Source organism: Procambarus clarkii, chromosome 74 (genome assembly GCF_040958095.1).
Source record: "Procambarus clarkii isolate CNS0578487 chromosome 74, FALCON_Pclarkii_2.0, whole genome shotgun sequence".
NCBI lineage: Eukaryota > Metazoa > Arthropoda > Malacostraca > Decapoda > Cambaridae > Procambarus > Procambarus clarkii.
In genome coordinates this window covers 7648129-7670348 of record NC_091223.1, presented here as the reverse complement: position 1 = coordinate 7670348, position 22220 = coordinate 7648129, and the positions used below count along the sequence as shown (strand labels likewise).

At 42.0% G+C, this 22220-nt stretch overlaps 1 protein-coding gene across 8 annotated transcripts in view; it reads right to left on the bottom strand.

Moving 5' to 3' along the window:
- Nucleotides 1-22220, bottom strand: part of LOC123767304 (uncharacterized) — a 166605-nt gene that overhangs the window by 74202 nt on the left and 70183 nt on the right. For 4 of the 8 annotated variants that reach the window (XM_069312910.1, XM_069312909.1, XM_069312911.1 and 1 more), the window contains one exon: nucleotides 10516-10635. The exons of 1 other annotated variant lie outside the window; for it this stretch is intronic. In XM_069312910.1, coding sequence (XP_069169011.1) covers nucleotides 10516-10635 — 120 coding nt within the window. Of the gene's footprint in view, nucleotides 1-6302; nucleotides 6721-7493; nucleotides 7545-10515; nucleotides 10636-22220 lie in introns of those variants that run through there. 3 more of the 8 variants (XM_045756868.2, XM_069312912.1, XM_045756870.2) reach the window with 3 other exon arrangements.

The following is a 22220-nucleotide window of genomic DNA, read 5'->3' as shown; positions in this document are numbered from 1 at the left end:
TAGTCATAATATAGTGAGAGGAGAGCAGAGTTAGGAACATAATATCTGAGTTTGGAGAGTATACAACTGTTTTAGAGACTTTCTTAGTTATGTGTTCAATGTGGGTGCTGAAGTTGAGTCTCTTGTCTAGGAATAGGCCCAAGAAACTTTCCATCATTTTTATTACTGAGGTTAATGTTGTCTATCTGTAGCTGAATTGCATTCGATGATTTGCTTCCAAATAAAATGTAGTAGGTCTTTTTTTATGTTTAGTGTTAGTTTGTTAGTTGACATCCATAAGTGGACTTTTTTTAATTCATTATTCACAACATTGTTTAGTGTATGTGATTTGGGGTATGAATAGATGAGGGTAGTATCATCAGCAAACAGTATCCCGCCAAACACACACCGAAACTATGACGTTGGTACAACGTTCGAACATGGTTTAACACCTAACCAGTTATAACAACCAATATACCAAGTTTTAACAACGTTCTAATACGTCATAAACACGTTAAGCCAAGATGTTACAACTTTATTACAAGTTGTAACAAGCGGAAAATAGAGACAGTTTCGGTTTGTGTTTCCAGGGATAGGTTAAGAATATTAGAGACATTAGGCAGATCATTGATATGTATAAAAAATAGAAGAGGTCCTAGATGCTGCCCTGTGGCACTACAACGATTATTGGTAGAGTGGAAGAGGTTGTATCATTGATGGCTACACATTGTTGTCTGTCACTAAGATAGGATCGGATATAGTCCGAACCTCTCGGACTATATCTCCGATAGAATATAGAACTCTATATTTTTACCGTTATTTTCAATATAATGGGCCTCCGACTTCTATATTCAAACTTAGTTTTGTCTTCACTAACCACCAGTCTCATATGGTGACACAGATTTCCGAAATTATCCAACACTGTTTGAACCTTTGAAATATCTTTGCCCTGAAACAAAATATCATCGGCATATATGATCGGAGTTACCCCTTTTTGAGTAACTCTCAGATGCTATCTTATTCATTAATATATTAAACAGGGTGGGACTCAACACTCCTCCCTGAGGTGTGCCGAGTTCAAAAGATCTCACACCTGACATACAAACTTCATACCACATCTGAGCCTTCCTTTCATTAAGATAATCCCCTATCCAGCGCAATAATCTCCCGTTAACACTAAGACCAGCTAGTTCATATAAGATAACCTCTTTGTTGACCTTATCAAAAGCTCCTTGTAAATCAATAATTTTTTTATAGTAATCATTATTATTAGCTACACATTTAATAATTCAGTCAGAGGAACTTTTGCCTCTGAGGAATCCGAACAAATTATTAGACAGCTGATCACCTATTATATATAAAAGTCTATTTAAAATTATCCTCTTCATCATTTTACAAGAACATGAGGTTTAGTACATAGGTCTGTACTCTCTATTGGCTTTAGGGATACGGATGATCATAGCTTTTTTTCCATTTACTAGGAATACTGCCCTCTTTATAACTAATATTAAAGAGGTTCTAACAGTAGGCTTTTTTCATAATGGTAAGTTCATTAAGTATATGTTACTTCATACTCCCCAGGGGCGGTAGATTCCCAACTTTAATCGCCATTATTAGTTCATCTCTGGTAATACCTGTGCAAGTGACATCACCACTGTTACCTGCTGTATATAAAAGCCTTTCTTAGATCTTTCCAAGAATCTAATGACTCTCTCGTTATAACGGATAATGAACTAATTTTGGCAGCTTCCGCCCATTTATCTACGAGACTTTTTGCAATTCCTTGCGGGGTCAGGATGTGCAACAAAATTATGCTTTTTACCCTTTACTTTATATACGTCTTACCAGATTTCCTTCAAGTTTCTGTTACTCCCAACTTTCTCTGCAAATTCCTGCCAATACTTGCTACTAATTTCCTTTCTCTTCTCCCCACACAGCCTAGCAACTGCCAGTAAAGCATTCTTCCCTTCCTCAGTCCTACCATTCCTATTCCAATCCCTGTCAGCTCTTCTCATTGTTAATGTCCATCCCTTAAGCATCTTGTCCTGTGTATAATTTTCTTTTCTGGGGGGATGCTTTTTTTTTATACTAGATAGTCTTTTGCTTAATGTCACATTAAATACATCTACCTCCTTAATTAGATCTTCATAAACTTCTTCTGCCGAAAACTGGCTTATAAGTATCATACCAAGACTTAATATGACCAACAGACCCCTTAATTCTCCTTCATAAACTCTAACCTTTTCCTCTGAAGGCAGGCATTCTTTTTGTCTAGTACAAGCAGTATTTGTAATGCAAAAGGATCACTTAGCATTTCATCCATAGTAAACCAATTCCCTCTCTATGCCCTCAGCATTTATCAAACAAGCATAATCTAATCTCCCTCCTCGTAGATGATTAAGAGAGGGGGGCTCGCCTAGCAGTTGAACATCTTCATGTTCCTGCAAAAACTAGTATCATCTGCAACCATTCCTATTTGCTTTACCCCCTTGATCCTAAAGCTGGATGTTCTGGCATTAAAATCCCCTACCACAAATGAATTTTCGGAGAAGAAGGAATCTTATCTTAAATCAAGGGAGCAATCAGAGATGTACAGATTAATGAAATTCGGTCTTGTAATTGTATTCGGAAACTAATACCTTCAATACCTCTATATCTCTGAGGTATTCCAGTTATCTCAGCAGGTATGATACTTTTGACATAACATGAGACTCCGCTAATTATAGCGGATTATAAGTGCATATAAGTGAAAACCTGTATAGCCATTTAGCCTCAGAATGCTACAATCCCTATCCCCAGTTTCCTGATGTGCTACTATGTCAATATTTTCTCTAAGAGTATAATAGTGAACATCCAAAGCAGCAGACGCCACTGGACATTCCAAGGCGAAGACTTTCTACTGCTGCTCTCCTCATTTGCTTTCCTTGAAGTTGTTCTCCCAACTCTGCTCTCAGATATCCACATAGCTCCCTCACTAGCACCAGTTCACTCACTACACCTTCTATTTTCAGTATTAGGACAATTGGAACTCCAGTTAACACCCCTCTCTCTGATACTGACTGCGCCCTGACTCTGATATGTGCAATCACCCTGAATTCCGCTCAGAAATAACGCTAAAAAGTTATATTTCTGATTGGCATCGATCTGAATACTGCCGGGAGATTTGGGGAAATCTGACCAATCACCATTTTCACTGATTCGCATATTTTCTGCATAAAATGTCGCAATTTACAATTCGAAATACGTGTAATCACTCTAAATGCCGCTCAGAAATAACGCCAGAGTCATATTTCCAATAGGCATCGTATTTTGATAACAGCAGAGGGATTTGGGCCAAATCTGACCAATCACTGTTTTCATAAATTTGCATATTTCCTGTATAGAAAAATCGTATTTGAAAACTCCAAATAAGTGCAATCACTCGGAATTCTGTCTTAATAGTGACCACCCAAGATCAACAGAATCTTACAACATAAAGAGACAGACATCAACAGCCAATGCAGTCTGATATACAACAACACCAACAAAGAAATATTGAACAGCAGAGATGCACAGCTTCCAACAACACAAGAGGCGGGCACCAACAATCAATGCAGCCCGATATGCAACATCATTAACAATGAAATACTGGATGGGAGAGATGCACAAAATCCGACAACACAAGAAACGGCCACGAGCAATCAATGCAGTCTGATATGCAGGAATACCAGGAACAAAGAGATGGACCACAATTATGAACATATTCCAACAATGCAGGGGTTGACAATGAGCAATCAGTGCAGTCCGATTTGCACCGACACGACTTGCGAGGTGGAGAATATAGAGGTCGATTCCGAAGAGGAGTTCTACCAGAACAGGCAACACCAACCGAGACCGTCGTCTGGCCATTACAAATACTTCAGTGAAACATTCAAGGTCTTGGAAGTAAAAACCACATTCTTCAGGAGGTTGCAATCAGCACGAAAGCAGATATAATCGTATTAGAAGAAACTCTTTTTTTTCCCAGCAACGAAATCCTTCAGATTAGCTGGATATCAGCATTATGTTATACCGCATGAACAGGGGAGACAGAGGGTTAATGACCCTAGTCAGAAGTCATACCATACATATGACAATAGTCATACCCAACAAGAAAATAGACCCAGTTTCATGTATTCACCTAGTTGTGCTTACAGGGGTTGAGATCTGCTCTTTCAGCCCACCTCTCAACTGTCAATCAATCAACCGTTACTACTACTCTATTTTTTCCACACCACACACACACACATATCCTAGGAAGCAGCCCGTGACAGCTGACTAGCTCCCAGGTACCTATTTAATGTTAGGTAACAGGGACATCAGGGATGAAAGAAACACTGCCCATTGTTTCTTGCCGGCGCCGGGAATCGAACCCAGGACCACAGAATAACGCGTCCAGCGTGCTGTCCAGTCAGCCACCAGCCCCTATGTGGGGATAGAGTATTAGCAGTAACAGTGAGTATGGCTAATATTGAGCTCCTCATGTACAATGTCTACAAGCCCCCTAGACGTATAGAAGCAGAGGCAGTACTTGCCACGGCCACACAGGAAAATGTAATTATTGCTGGGTATTGCTGGGAAGAAAAGGAAGAGTCCAGGGGAAAGGCAGCAAAGAAAGGGTCACTGGTCAGACCCGGAAGCCTTGGCAGGAGGAACAGCCTCGAAAACCTCAGTTCCCAACACGAACGGGGCAGTCACCGAAACCGCCCAAATCTCGGCCCCAACTAAACCCCGCCCCGACCTCAAAACCCACAGACGGTCAAGAGTCGGGATCAAGCAGGGAAAGGGGCGAAGAGCACCTAACCAAAACGCGGCGGCCTTGGTACATCCGGGTGGGAAACCAACCTAGCGCGCTGCAGCAACCTAAACTGAGCTTGCAACGCGGATGCCGCCTGTACTCTTAACAGTAAGGACATCAGAATAGCACTGGAAAACAAGCAGAGAACAGAACTCGCAAGACTCCTGGTCAAGGTGTCAGTGACCCAGCAGGCAGCATGACGGAGGTAAACGTGGTGACTGTCACCCTGAGACAAGGGCACAGCAACAATAAACCCGCACAAGATGGGATGGAACCAGGATGATACATCCAATAATCCACGAAGCCCCGACAGGGGTTTTCCAGGGCCCGTAGGCTGAATGCTACGGGAAGCCTGGGCAAGGAGTTGCTAACCGGCTAACACCCTAGCTAACAAGGGGTAGATGCAACACTGAAAACCCCTGCGATAAGTACAGTCACAGGGGGACCTAGCAGAGAGCCACCAAACACTACAGCCACACTAGGTAGACCCCCACCAGGCAAATGAAAATAAAAACAAAAAACCCGCAAAAGTACACCGTCCCCAGAGGCAACAGGAATCGGTCGCCGCGTAGGTGGCAAGTCACGCAACACCTTGACGCCCTAACCAGCACAATACCAGTCCCTACCCAAGGACAAACAAGGGACCCAAGCCCCATCTGGCCCCAAGGGCGAGGCAAATGCCGCGCAGCAAGAACCTCTACGGGAATGGTTCCTGAACGCTCCAGGGATGATAACCCTGTCACGCAGGGGCACTACTCACAGGGCGCTTAGGAAAGGAAGCCCCTAAGCGCATGCAGCCCCGGTACTGATGAGGAACACCTGGCCACCGCACAACACAAAAACACAGCAGTGAGCGCCATGAAGGCAAACATGAAACTCACCTATGAAACTGAGGCCGGCGAAGAGTCTGTCCCCGGATGACATTAGGGTACGAATTAAAGTGCTTTGCAGCCGGCGTGGTGAAATCCGCCCCCCCCTCCCCCTATCTGGGAGGGGAGGGTTGCGTGGACGAGCGACATGGCAGTAGTGTATGACGTTTGCTTGTTTGCTTGTTTCATTGGGATTGTAGGGAGTTCTACCTCTCTGTTCGGTTTTAGTTGTTAGTTTCTTACCATGTGGGGTTTTTGTTTGCCTACCTTTCTGGGTGCCTAACCCCAGTCGATGGCAGATGAGGAAAACCCGCAATCACAGGGGCGGGGTGGTTCCAGGGCCATTGCTCCCTGAAACTTCTCTGAAGCGGCCAGGTTCTGGCTAATGTTCCCTGGTGGGTCTGAACTCCATAGCTAATGTCCCGGTGTAATAAAATATACATTAGCCCGATAAGCTCCAGGGAGCCGTAGGGGCTTCCCCTCAGGAAACAAAATATTTTTGGAGGATCGATACCATCTAAGGTTAGCAAAATAAACTTTTGTGACTGCCTTCAAGTTGCCATACCCCAAAAGTAATCCTTTTATTTTCTTAGCCCCGTATCTCATTATTGTCAGTGGCAATGGGAAAGAAACAACAATTTGTATCACTAAAAATGTCAGTTTTACTAAGGAGGATACAATGATAATGAATTAGTAAGATAATTCTACGTGATTGATCACCAGCTGACAGATTTTTGGTATGTTACTCTTTATTTATATTAAATTTGAATATTGTTGAAGATGTTTGCTAGCAGGGACGTTGTGAAATTGAGGCATAACTGTCAAATAAATGTCGAATTCTACATAAAGATCAGTTCTGCATCAGAAGGAGGCCATCAGCTGGAGGACCAGCTCCGCCAGGTATTCTTCATTTTGAAATATAACTTCAAAGTTCACATCGTGGATGGGAGACTCCTTAGTGTAATTTTGGGCGGCGATGATGGTACTTCTCCAGAAGCTCTCCATCACCTGGTCCCAACCATCTTTTTCTATGAGTGTTTCCAGAGAGGTGTACATCTGGTGAAGAACATGAGAGAAAAATTGGCTATATCAAAGGCCTGATAGTTGACGCCAGCGGTGGTTTACTGCACATCTGAGACTCAGCTGTGCGGGGTAGCATGAAAGATTACTTATGAAAAATGTCTTAATGAGACATTAGTAGATAGTCTTTAATCCATTTTTAGAGGTAATTAGTATGTCCATATAGATAAGAGCTTTGTCAAAATGTTAAAGTAAATATACAACTGCAGAGTTGACTCATTTGCATAGATTGCAGTTTTCCAAAGAGGGTCAAGAGTCATTTGGCTTTGCTTTCAACTCACAGGTTCAAATCCTCCTACTGGGTCCTACTGATTTTTGTATTGATACATCACATCAATGTGATTTCTTTGTGCATTTGAAGAGAGTATTAGGAGATAAAACTCGTGCACCACATCAGTGTGTGTGTCAGTAATGTGTGAAGCATTTGTTTGGTAGCGCTGGATGCCTCAGAACCTCTAGAGGACTCAGTTGAATGCCACGTTACATTAATTTTAAGCATATCGTGATCCACTGGATTAAGGCGTGTGCTTGGGAGTAGTCAGTGTGCAAGCTCCTACTTATTTTCTCATTAATATATCACATTAACTCGCAAGCTGCTCTGGGCTATTTGGCCTTTGACACCCACAGGCACATAAAAAAAATTCTTATAAACCTGTTAATTTGTGTTCCCTGACCACGAGAAAGCTAAAAAAAAAAATAATTGTACTTACCAATGACGTAAATGAGCCGACAATATGAACGATAACATCACACTGCATGATCGCTCATGCAAGGTGCGTCCAGGAAGCGTCACACGCGGTCTTCAAGCAGCCAGAGTTGCCACAAATTTATTTTCGCTGCATTACTTACAGTGTCTAGGCGTATTTTATTACAATTTTATTTTCACTAATTGTGTTGCATATAATGTTACTTGATGTTGAATTATAATACAAGTTGCATTCATTCAATATACACCTGAATTTTAGTGTCACAATTATGCACACACAAATGTTTTCAATTACGCCATATATAATGTGTATTCAAATTTGTAATCAATATATATACATACATTCACTCATTATTTACAGGTTTTAGCAACATTATTGCACATTTAGAAGTTTTTGATACAGTTGTAGTCGTTGAAGCAGTTGACAGCATACAATAGGACGGCACATACTTCACACCATGTTTGCACCAGTTTACGTTTCTGTTCTCATATTTGTGTGGTTCTACAAACTTTGCAATCACATTGGCCTATTGCACGCTTTCCAGCTGGTGGCAAATATTTTAGTATGTGTATTTGAGAGGCCTCCTTGTAAGTGAGCCTGGGTGTAGCAGCATGGTGCAATACTGGGTTCATAATGGGTCTTTGTATGTCTGGAATGTCTTTACCAAACTTTGTTAGCAACTGTGTCACAACTGTGAAACTAAATGTACGGAAAGTTGGTTTACGACCTGTTTTACCAGAAACATATTGAAACTGTTCAGCAGGCTGAACTCTGAACTTTCCAATCAGTTCATTCATAACGTGCCTGACTCTCCAAAGTCTATCATCCTCTGTCTGGTCTTCATTACTTGCAAAATGAAGACACCTGAGAAGTAAGTCAACATGATGGAAAAGAGCTTTTTTTCGTCCACTTCAATGTTTTCTGTACACACTAGACAGTGCCCACCATCATGTCACATTTATCAACCAAACGCATGTTGATATTATAGTCAAGAACACAACCTGGTTTATATACTGGTTGTTTCATTGCTCGGTTCACCTTGCCACTGTTCACCATTGTACTATCGTGAACAGTTCTCAGCATGTTTACTTCTCTCCTGTCTTTCCACCTAACTGAGAGTATTTGATCACTTTTTCTTAGCTGGCAGTCACGAACTTCAAGATTATTGTCAAACACTGGCATTTCCCATCTTCTTGCCTTTACTGTGCCACACACTCAAGTTCTATTTTTAATCAAGAATCTAGTTAGTAAGGGACTTGTATAATAGTTATCTGTGGCCCTTGTTCTGCCATGGGTGCCATCGGTGTCTTCACCTCACTACTTGAGAAACCATGTTGGTCTTTACCGGGAATGTCTACAGCGCTAGGATAATAGAGAATCATGTGTAACACAAATTCTGTTTCACAGTCACAGAGAACATAGAAATTTCAATCCAAATCTGTTGAGTTTGGAGGGAATATACTGCTTGAAGTCAAGACATTCTTTAAGAAGCACAAGGGATTCGTCAATCACCAGCTTCTGTGCTGGTATGTAGAAATCTCTGAACTTTCCAATCAGTTCATTCATAACGTGCCTGACTCTCCAAAGTCTATCATCCTCTGTCTGGTCTTCATTACTTGCAAAATGAAGACACCTGAGAAGTAACTGAAACCTGTCTTAAGACATATATTTCCCGAACAAAGCTGTTGGAACAGTCTGGTTTTTGCTCCAATAATCTGAGATAACTTGTTTTACACAATGTTTCATCAACATACATAGTGCCAACAAACATACATTTCACCTACAGTAGTGTTTTTCCAATGCTGTAATCGTGAAAAATCTGTTAACTCATGTTTGTTTTTTGTACAATATGTCCCATGAGCGGCTCATAAAAAAATGCAGTAAAATAGCTCATTTCACACAAGTCCTCACTAGTATCAGGGAAAAGTCTGTAATCCCAACGTCTTTATTGTCAAAGACAGGAATTAGAGGGAAAAAATCATCACCATCACTTCACACAAGTACACCGGGTGAGCTGCGAGACAAAACAGCAGCACCACGGCGAGGAATCCTTGCACACCGTGGACAAGGAGCTGAAGCCTGTCTACGCAAAGTACAAAGTACGGGCGCCAACTGAAGAGGAGATAAAATCATGTGAACATGAGGGCCCTTGTTCCTCATTGTCTCCACATGGTGCCATGCTGCTGCGCTTGGCTGGGCGAGACACTGCTGACGTGACAAAATCTGGCTTAGTAACACCACTGGCACTAGCGACAGGCGTGGAAATCTGAGTCAACTTCACTAAAACCAGAAAAAGAGTCACCTTCCTCTGACTAGTCACCCAAAATATTTCATACTCTAAATAAGTACAAGAACTGTGTGGTCGTAAGCAAATTAGTATAGACACTGGGCGAGGAGGAACTGGTGAGTGTGTAGGCCTCTCCATAGGAGTAGGTTGTATCTCAAACTCACTCTCCATGCTACTATCATCGGTCATCTGTGCATAGTCTTTATCAATGTCAGAGTCATCAATATCACTTTTCTCACCATCAGAAAATAATTCACTAGTTATTTGATTTTGAGTCAATGACTGCATGGTGCGTTCCAGAGAGGCATTTGGCCTTGCGCTCGCCATGGTGACTGTTGGGTAACTGAGGTCTCCCATGTGTTGGTGGCGGAGCTGGATTGTTTTTCAAAATGGCAGCTGTTTACTTTAGCCCGTGCGTAGCGTATGGGGGCCCCCCCATACCTGCTGACCATTCAGATCTTGTGCAGTACTGCGCAATTTTGCGTATGTTATTCAACACATCATATGAAGTGTTGCACAGATTAAGGGTTAATATACCTGCTTGATTGGGTTCTGGGAGTTCTTCTACTCACCAAGCCCAGCCATAGGCCAGGCTTGACTTGTGAGAGCTTGGTCCACCCGGCTGTTGCTTGGAGCGGCCCGTAGGCCCACGAACTCACAACAGCCCGGTTGGTCAGGCACTCCTTGGAGAAAACTAAATATGTAGAACTAGATCTCATTCTCTCTCTCTTTCATTCTCTCTCTCTCTCTCTCTCTCATAAGTAACAATTCATATACCTTATCGACGAATGCCGTAGCGGATCTTAGTGGATTCATGAATGCCTTCTTGTAACCAGATGGATCACTTCCACGTTTTAGGATCATTGACATCAGTGACCCGAGAAAGTTAGGGGAGTCCTGCAAGTCAATTGGGAAAGTTAGACATTATCTGGGAGGTCTAGGTTATTTTAGGGTTAGTTGGGCAGGCTGTGTGTGATCTTGAAGTTTGTTAGGTAAGTTAAGAGTGATAAAGATTTCAGCAGTAAATTTGGAGGCAATTGTTAAGGAGCCATCAACGTAACGACCCTTGCTGTTAACATTTAAACCGAGCAAAACGTACAAATACGATTTGACATAACTCAAGTTTTTAAAACTTGCACAAACACTTTCCATTTTTTTTTTTTTTTTCATAATCTACTAGGCAAATGCTCCAACTTTGTCTAAATGATCACAACGTACCTTGAAAAACAAGAGAATGAAAACTAATTTTAAAATTTAATATAGAAAACCTCATATTTTAAAATCAGAATAAAAAATATAAACTATTACCAATTGTTCATATGGTGTTATTATTCTGTCAGAATTGCATATGATCTTCATTTTCATCAAATTAGAATATAGGATTTCAGTATAGTTTACTGTTAAATACCAGCATTGAATGTAATGAAAACCCATTTTCTGGGTGAGCATTGGAGGCTCCCAGGAGCTTATCGGGCTAATGTATGTTATATTAGACTGGGACATTAGCTATGAAGTTCAGACCTACCAGGGACCAGTGGCAGAACCTGGCCCCTTCAGAGAGGTTTCATGGAGCAATGGCCCTGGAAAACCCCCATGTGGTTGGGGGTTTTCCTTATCTGTCATTGATTGGGGTTAGGCTCCCAGAAAGGCAGGCATAACAAAACAAACCCCACATGGTAAGAAACTAAAAAAAAAAAAAAAAAAAACAGAGAGGTAGAAACTCTCTACAATCGTACTGAAATAAGCAAACATCACATTTTATTGCTGCGACGCTCGTCTGCACAGTCCTCCCCGCTTTGAGAGGGGGAGGAGGGGCCCCAGATTTCACCGCACCGGCTGCCTAGCACCAGTTCAGAAGCTAGGCTTCAAGCAACGGGAAAAAATCGCCAACCGGTGGGAGGGAGGGTTGCCAGGGAGCCTCCGGGGATTATCCAGAAAATGGCGTTTCATTACTTTCAACGCTGGTTTTCTGTGGGGAGCCCCTACCGCTCCCTGGAGCTTCATACCCAAAGAGAAGGAAACGGAAGGGCGGATCCCCATATCCTTAGAGGCGGCCACCACAAACTCCGCAACGCTCAAGTCGAGACAACGTGCAGCAACCTGCATCCCAAAGCAACACTAGAATGCACAGGAGCAGACATGCTCACAAAAGAACGGGTGGCCAGGAACCTGTGTGACCCCCCCCCCCCCAAATCCTCGTGCTCGAAAAGAGTCCAAAACGTCACCAAACATGGCAGCGAAAGCTGTAAACGTCCGAGCGGCATGGGCCAGGATAGACCGCAGGCTGGTAAACATAAGAAACGTGCGGATGACCTGGGAGACCCAAGCACTGAAACAGGGAACGAGGGGAACCGGCTCAACCTAAAGCGCATCCACGGCAACGACAGTATGTAATGACAAAGAGCCACAACCAGACAACACATGTCGCACCCCCGGCTGAACCAACCAAGCATCAAGGACCCATGGACCTCTTCGGAAAGCAGCCATCTCGACCGTTACCAGAAGGATGGTGAAAGGCTGCAAGCGTACAAACCTACCACCAGTACCAGTACCAGTACCGCGCCGGCTCTCCTCTGGCGCAGAAAACTCTTCGTTGGAGGAGAGCCGGAAGCTCCCTGACCTGACCCACAGAGGCCAATGCCAACAAAATATGGCCGTTGAAAAACATTCTTGAACCGATGGGGCTACCACAAACTGAGGAGAGGAAGGATAAGAGGGCACCCTGATCAAGGTCCAGGACGGCACAGGCGGCGCATGAGCAGCCAGGAGGTGATACACAACACGAGAAGCGTATGGAATGGGGTGGATGTGACGTCCACCCTGAATGCAAGCTAGAGCAGCTCCACCAGCACCGTACAACACGAAGCGACAGTAAGAAGCATCAATTACCAGACCTGAATATCCAAGAAAGGACAAAACAACTCGATGAGAAAGAAAAGACAACCTACGAAGAGCAAGAAAATGGCGAACAGAAATGCCAGGAACGTCTTACCGTCGCCAAGACAAAGTTCACAGGTGGGACACCATCAACGAAGCCTCCTGATCACCATAGAAATGGTGATACACCCGCATCAAAAGAGCAGGCGCGAAGAGCCAAGGAGAAGGCCGAACTAGTCACGCACAGGACCGGTCTGATCTGGTGGAAGAGGCGGAGCCACGGGAAACACCCCGGGATTGGACACCTATCAAAAAGTGTCTGAAAACAAAGCGGGGCTGGCCACCAAGAGACCACGAGGACTACTCTTCTCGGGAAGGACTCCAACCCAGCCTGAACCAGAAGCAACAGCTGGACTGGGAGAAGAGGAACAGGTAACTTCACCTCGACCAATTCTGCTGAAAGGCAGCCACCGTAAATGCCTCGCAGGCAGGTAAGGACGCCACATAGAATGGGAGACACTGAGACCATGCTGACGCAAAGATGTCCATGTTGAGGAGTCCGAATGTCCGGCAGAGCCAACGAAACGAGTTGGCGACAACCGGCCAATCGTCCGGTCGGATTGTCCTCCGAGATGGAGGACAATCCGGACATGAAACGCAGAGCTAGCCAAACCCTGAGGAATCCAGCAGACGAGCCACTCGAAGGGACCAACCCCTAAGGTCAAGGACCTAAGAGAATCCCTGTGTTTCCGGCAATGAACCACCCAGAAACAGTCTGAATGGAGCCGGATGGGAGAGCCCCGAGTGACTCGAACCCTATGAAGTGCAAAGCAGACAGCCACGAACTCCCGAACCGTGCTATGAGCCCGACGGACGGACGGACCCCACCATCCCCAGCCGGCCTGGTGAGCACTGGCCACAAAGCCCCAGCCAAGAACATCACCCGTCCCTGAACACATCAAGCAAAGGCTCGGGGAGGCGCCAAGGCACGGAACCCCGAAAACCCCAAAGAGGAAGCTGGTGACGCAGCACCAACACAAGATCCCCGGAGGACGAACCCAACGATTGTGAGAGAGGCAGCAGGGGAGTTCCCAAAGGAACCGAACAGATGCTGAAGCCAAACCCGACCCGATGGGCAGACCAGCACAGCGAAGTTCAGACTCCTGCACAACCCCTCGAGCAACCACCGAGTGACCTGGAACCCCCTCAAACAGCTAAATGCGGGACCACAGCCGCAGCAACACTTAGGGAGGGAAAGACAAAATCCAAGTCCAAGAAACGGTCCAAGAGTCCAAAACAAGACCCAGCCAGGTCCGAACCTGGGACGGAACCAGATGGAACGGCCTCCATATCAGCAGGAATCCGAATCCGGCAATCTGGAAAGAACTGCACCCCTGGAGAGCAGACAAGTGGACCGACTGGCAGCCCATACCAGCCAGTAGTCGAGGTAGGCCACAAACCAAATCCTGAGCAGACGCAGACAGGTCACCAAAATCCGGTAAAGATGTGTAAATACACTAAGTGCCAACTACAAACTAGGGAAGACAACAAAGCGGCAAGCCTGAAGCCCCACCACCAACAGTGCCAGTCCTGGAAGCCTGGAGAGAACATGCCAAGAAGTGACCCAGAGGTCCAGGGACACCATCCACGTACCCAGCCCCAACAAAAGCTGGACCTGAGACAACAGTCTTCCGAGGAGGGCCAAGAATCCAGGGCGCAGACTGCAAAAGTCCAGAAGAACTGCAAGGACGGGTCTGCACTAGAACGGGCGGGAATCTCGGAAGGATATAGCGGAATGACCACGTCCAAACGCACCCACACCAAGATGACATGACGAAGTGCAGGGGAAGAAGCCCACCCCATCAGCCCCGAACCCCCCACAGGGAAGGAGAAGCCGCCCGACGCCACCAGAGGCCGGAAGACTACCACAAGTGAGAGCCAACAGAGCAAGCTGACCCCACAACGCCCCATCAACAGTGAAGGGAATGGAACCCCTTCCGAAAGGAAATCTATATATATGCAAACAAGCCTGAATGGTCCCCAGGACTATATACAACTGGGGTGTGAGTTTTCAGTTATATATATATATATATATATATATATATATATATATATATATATATATATATATATATATATATATATATATATATATATATATATATATATATATATATATATATATATATATATGTCGTACCTAGTAGCCAGAACGCACTTCTCAGCCTACTATGCAAGGCCCAATTTGCCTAATAAGTCAAGTTTTCATGAATTAATTGTTTTTCGACTACCTAACCTACCTAACCTAACCTAACCTAACGTTTTCCGCTATCTAACCTAACCAAACCTATAAAGATAGGTTAGGTTAGGTTAGGTAGGGTTGGTTAGGTTCGGTCATATATCTACGTTAAATTTAACTCCAATAAAAAAAAATTGACCTCATACATAATGAAATTGGTAGCTTTATCATTTCATAAGAAAAAAAATTGAGATAATATATTAATTCAGGAAAACTTGGCTTATTAGGCAAATTTGGCCTTGCATAGTAGGCTGACAAGTGCGTTCTGGCTACTAGGTACGACATATATATATATATATATATATATATATATATATATATATATATATATATATATATATATATATATATATATATATATATATATATATAAGAAGAGAGTACCACCTCTAGCTGGAAGAAGGGGGACCCATAGCCTCGGAGGAAACCACGCATAACGCATTAGAGGGAATGTTTAGATCCCCTCCAATACAGTTTCTGTGTGCTTTTCTCCTACCACCCCCTTCCTTGAATATTTTTTTTTTTTTTTTTTTTTTTGCTTTATTATGCATTTGATGGTTACAAGATATACATGGGTTGATACAAAAATAATAATGCAAAAAGGTGCTTAAAGGTTATGGATCTCTTGAAGAACACAACAATGGGAAACATTGATGAATGTCACAGACGGGTTCGATCATTGTTGCAAGTCAAACACTTCTTCGAATTCCTCTGAAGTTGGACTAGTGCCCAAGACGCAACAGGCATTTCCCCTCTGAATCGCAACACTGAGGCGCTGGAACAAGAAACTTTTTGCTCTCTGGTCTTTTGTAGCGCTGATCAATTTGTCCCCCAATTCCTTCAGGAACTTCAATGCACATTTTCCCCACGAACCGAGGGTCTCCGAGCCGATCGGAACAAAGCTGTAGCAGTGTGCTAGACCTCTGTATTTAATAATTTTCTGCGATTCCCTGAAAGAAGCAGCACCACCGCTTTCACGTGTGCTGTAGTGGAGGTAGGTACTGGCCAGTGTGGCAGCGCACGTGTAGTCCCATACCACTTGCTTACCATCCTTCCAAGGTAGCAAGGTGACCCCATCAGGGCGCTTCTGAGGGTCGTTAGGTCTGGATAAGTGTGGTTCTCTTTGTGCCGGGCAGCGGGCTGTGGCGAGGCTCCTCTTGATGATGTCGTTGACTTCTTCATGTCTTGCAATTTTACCCTGTGATTTACGACATACCAGACCATGACGACCATATTGGTCTGCCATCGCAGTTCCGCAGATGCACCTATGTTCGGTGAGGATGGGGGCGGCAAGGCGAAGGGCAACTCCAATGCGGAGAGCGTCATGACTGAGGCGAGTTCCCAGGGCTGCATTGGGCACAGCAAATAAAAAATCCCCGGCGTGGGGTGCTGTTACCGCTAGGAGGCGGGCTTTGTTTTCAGCATCAGCGTTGTCAATCATTGCTGTGACAGTCTTTTCCATTATGGGGCTATCCCAGTGGGCCTGCTTGTGGTCTTTTGGGACTAGTGGTCGGGGTTGAGGGTGTGCAATGGTGTCCCATTGTCTGGCTGCTTCGATGAACGTTTGATCATGAGTTCCCGCTGTCTCTCTCATACGCTCTGGTAGGATCTGCCCTACCAATTCGTTGGCTGCTGTACATGAGGATAAGAATGCTGGAAGTGCTACCTCAGTTGCCTTTCGTATGCCTATCCCTCCAAATCTCACTGGTAGTGTTGCTTGGTTCCACTGACTGTCATCTAAATCTAGGTTGAGCGCCTTCCTGAATATTGACCTGAGGAGCTCATCATATTGATTTAGAAGTGGGTTGCCAAAAGTTGGTGCACACCTTAAGAAGTATGTTAGCCTGGGTATATATATATATATATATATATATATATATATATATATATATATATATATATATATATATATATATATATATATATATATATATATATATATATATATATATATATATATATATATATATATATATATATGTAGCCAGAATGCACTTCTCAGCCTACTATGCAAGGCCCGATTTGCCTAATAAGCCAACGTCGTCATAGACGACGTTGGTCTCTTTTAAAGCGTTCTGCTTTGTGTCTGGAGAGTTTCTCATGAGTAGGCTGGCCGTTTTTCTGGTTTTATAGTAAATCGTCAAATTGACGATTTACTATATCTATATCTATTTACTATATCACATCGTCAAATTGACGATTTACTATAAAACCAGAGAAACGGCCAGCCTGCTCATGAGAAACTCTCCAGACACAAAGCAGAACGCTTTAAAAGAGATCAACGTCATCTATGCCTTCAAATGCCCTCTTGGGGATTGTAAGCTCCAAAAAACCCAGTATATAGGCAAGACAACAACATCTCTTTCTAGGCGTTTAACGATGCATAAGCAACAGGGCTCCATTAAGGAACATATAATCTCTTCCCACAACCAAACCATCGCCAGAGAAATCCTAGTAAACAACACAGAAATCATCGATAGATACAGCGATAGCAGACGGCTTGACGTTTGCGAGGCACTACACATTAAAAAGTCAGCACCAGCATTCAACAGCCAATTAATGCACAACTATATTCTACCCACCTCAAGACTCCGCTCCAATATAGAAGCATCAAGAAATATGGACCAATAGGCTTTCTACAATCACTTCCATTCAATACCCATTATTTCGTGTTCTGTCTTGTGTTGATGAAATTAATACCCTATTAATATCACCTAACCCCATCCACCTCACTCAAATGTAGATATAAACAAATCGGAGATGTGTAAGTTCTATTCAGTTGTGTATGTGTAAACTAAAAGTCTTTGAAAATGTAATAAGTTTTACGAAACGCGCTCAAGTGTCGCGTCAGACTAGAAATAAAAATTAATTTTGGAGAATTGATTTTTGAATTACCACCAACAGTGAAAAGAAATGTACGAAAGATTGAGAAAATTCGTGTTAGAATTATTAATCTTACTTTTTCGGTCATATTTAATAATATATGTCTACAGGAAAGACTGCTACCAAAATATACTAATATTATATATATATATATATATATATATATATATATATATATATATATATATATATATGTCGTACCTAGTAGCCAGAACTCACTTCTCAGCCTACTATGCAAGGCCCGATTTGCCTAATAAGCCAAGTTTTACTGAAATAATATATTTTCTCTAATTTTTTTCTTATGAAATGATAAAGCTACCCATTTCATTATGTATGAGGTAAATTTTTTTTTATTGGAGTTAAAATTAACGTAGACATATGACCAAACCTAACCAACCCTACCTAACCTAACCTAACCTATCTTTATAGGTTAGGTTAGGTTAGGTAGCCGAAAAAGTTAGGTTAGGTTAGGTTAGGTAGGTTAGGTAGTCGAAAAACAATTAATTCATGAAAACTTGGCTTATTAGGCAAATCGGGCCTTGAATAGTAGGCTGAGAAGTGAGTTCTGGCTACTAGGTACGACATATATATATATATGTATATATATATATATATATATATATATATATATATATATATATGTATATATATATATATATATATATATATATATATATATATATATATATATATATATATATATATATATATATATATATACATATATATATATATATATATATATATATATATATATATATATATATATATATATGTATATATATATATATATATGTATATATATATATATATATATATATATATATATATATATATACATATATATATATATATATATATATATATATATATACATATATATATATATGTCGTACCTAGTAGCCAGAACTCACTTCTCAGCCTACTATTCAAGGCCCGATTTGCCTAATAAGCCAAGTTTTCCTGAAATAATATATTTACTATAATTTTTTTCTTATGAAATGATAAAGCAACCCTTTTCTCTATGTATGAGGTCAATTTTTTTTTATTGGAGTTAAAATTAACGTAGATATATGACCGAACCTAACCAACCCTACCTAACCTAACCTAACCTATATTTATAGGTAAGGTTAGGTTAAGTAGCCAAAAAAAGCTAGGTTAGGTTAGGTTAGGTAGGTTAGGTAGACGAAAAAACATTAATTCATGAAAACTTGGCTTATTAGGCAAATCGGGCCTTGAATAGTAGGCTGAGAAGTGCGTTCTGGCTATTAGGTACGACATATATATATATATGTCGTACCTAGTAGCCAGAACTCACTTTTCAGCCTACAATGCAAGGCCCGATTTGCCTAATAAGCCAAGTTTTCATGAAGTAATATATTTTCTCTAATTTTTTTCTTATGAAATGATAAAGCTACCCATTTCATTATGTAAGATGTCAATTTGTTTTTATTGGAGTTCAAATTAACGTAGATATATGACCGAACCTAACCAACCCTACCTAACCTAACCTAACCTATCTTTATAGGTTAGGTTAGGTTAGGTAGCCGAAAAAGTTAGGTTAGGTTAGGTTAGGTAGGTTAGGTAGTCGAAAAACAATTAATTCATGAAAACTTGGCTTATTAGGCAAATCGGGCCTTGCATAGTAGGCTGAGAAGTGAGTTCTGGCTACTAGGTACGACATATATATATATATATATATATATATATATATATATATATATATATATATATATATATATATATATATATATATATATGTCGTACCTAGTAGCTAGAACGCACTTCTGAGCCTACTATGCAAGGCCCGATTTGCCTAATAAACCAAGTTTTCATGAATTAGTTGTTTTTCGACTACCTAACCTACCTAACCTAACCTAACTTTTTCGGCTACCTAACCTAACCTAACCTATAAATATAGGTTAGGTTAGGTTAGGTAGGGTTGGTTAGGTTCGGTCATATATCTACATTAATTTTAACTCCAATAAAAAAAAATTACCTCATACATAATGAAATGGGTAGCTTTATCATTTCATAAGAAAAAATTTCGAGAAAATATATTAAATCAGGTAAACTTGGCTTATTAGGCAAATCGGGCCTTGCATAGTAGGCTGAGAAGTGCGTTCTGGCTACTAGGTATATATATATATATATATATATATATATATATATATATATATATATATATATATATATGTCGTACCTAGTAGCCAGAACGCACTTCTCAGCCTACTATGCAAGGCTCGGTTTGCCTAATAAGCCAAGTTTTCATGAATTAATTGTTTTTCGACTACCTAAACTACCTAACCTAACCTAACTTAACTTTTTCGGCTACCTAACCTAACCTAACCTATAAAGATAGGTTAGGTTAGGTTAGGTAGGGTTGGTTAGGTTCGGTCATATATCTACGTTACTTTTAACCCAAATAAAAAAAATTGACCTCATACATAATGAAATGTGTAGTTTTATCATTTCATAAGAAAAAAATTAGAGAAAATATATTAATTCAGGAAAACTTGGCTTATTAGGCAAATCGGGCTCTGCATAGTAGGCTGAAAAGTGCGTTCTGGCTACTAGGTACGACATATATATATATATATATATATATATATATATATATATATGTATATATATGTATATATATATGTATATATATGTCGTACCTAATAGCCAGAACGCACTTGTCTGCCTACTATGCAAGGCCCGATTTGCCTAATAAGCCAAGTTTTCATGAATTAATTGTTTTTCGACTACCTAACCTACCTAACCTAACCTAACCTAACTTTTTCGGCTACCTAACCTAACCTAACCTATAAAGATAGGTTAGGTTAGGTTAGGTAGGGTTGGTTAGGTTCGGTCATATATCTACGTTAATTTTAACTCCAATAATAATAAATTGACCTCATACATAATGAAATGGGTAGCTTTATCATTTCATAAGAAAAAAGTTAGAGAAAATATATTAATTCAGGAAAACTTGGCTTATTAGGCAAATCGGGCCTTGCATAGTAGGCTGAGAAGTGCGTTCTGGTTACTAGGTACGACATATATATATATATATATATATATATATATATATATATATATATATATATATATATATATATATATAGATATATATATATATATATATATATATATATATATATATATATATATATATATATATATATATATATATATATATATATATATATATATATATATGCATGTAAATCAAATGGAAAAATAAATTATAGAAAAGAAAAAGACAAGCCGCCGAACATTAGGCAGAGAGCAGCACGCAGGCCAGACGAAGACGGCACCAAGAGAGCACAAGAACTGCACCAAAAGGCCCACCTCGACAACAAAAACCCAAAGCCCCGGCATGACCACACCACGTGCCAAGACCCAAGATGATCAGCCTGCAAGCCAGGAAGACCCCGGAACTCTAGAAGGCAAAACCGGGGGTCACAAACGAGGTAACAAAGCCCCCTGAACCCACAACGCGGCACAGGAAGAAACCTCTCGAACGAAACCAAAGAACCCAAGGAAAACCCGGAATCGAACCCAGGGGAGCCCAAACTACCACATTTGCCGGCAGAATTGGATTACTGAAGGACAAAGCACAGCACCCAGACAGAACCCCCAGGGAAACGGCCAAAACAGACTGAATACTGAGGGACGAGGAGTGGAAGCAAGCGTAGACAGACAGGGACATTGAGCCCAAACCCTATGGCCCAGACCCAAAACAGACAGAAAACGCAGAAACCGGTGTAAAAAGCAACACCCAAGCGTTTCCAGAAGAACAAACGATGGTCAGAACACCCCCAGAATAACAAAGAAACAGCAACAGGAGGATAAAACCCTTGAAAGGAGGTGAAAACTCACCCAACAACGCCAGCTCGCATACCCAGGCATCGGTAAACAAACGGCAGCGTACCCAGTGGCCAAGCAGAGAATTATCCGCAGAAAAGAAAATGGCCACCAAAACAAAGGAGCCGTGCCCAACGCAATAGAGCCGAAAACACACCAGCAAATGCGGGAAGGAAGCAGACTAGAAGGACGAGAAAACCCCGCCCAAAAGCAGAAAACCCAGGCAGGAGCAAACAGCCGCAAACCTGCAAGCGGGCATCCCCCACAGCCCCGAGAACCCTCAACAGAGGCCCCAGGGCAGAGCCGTTCTCCACACCCTCTGCCCTTAAAGAAAAGGAAGAGTCCTGGGGAAAGGCAGCAAAGATGGGCCGCTGGTAAGACCCAGAAGCTTTGGCAGGAGGAACAGGCTCGAAAACCTCCATCCTCAATCCGAGCATGGCAGCCCCTGAAGGCGCTCGAGTCTCGGCACCAACTAAACCCCGCCGGGACCCCGAAACCCGCAGACGGTCAGGAGCCGGGAACAGGGAGGGAAAGGGGCGAATAGCACCTAACCAAAACGGGGCGGCCC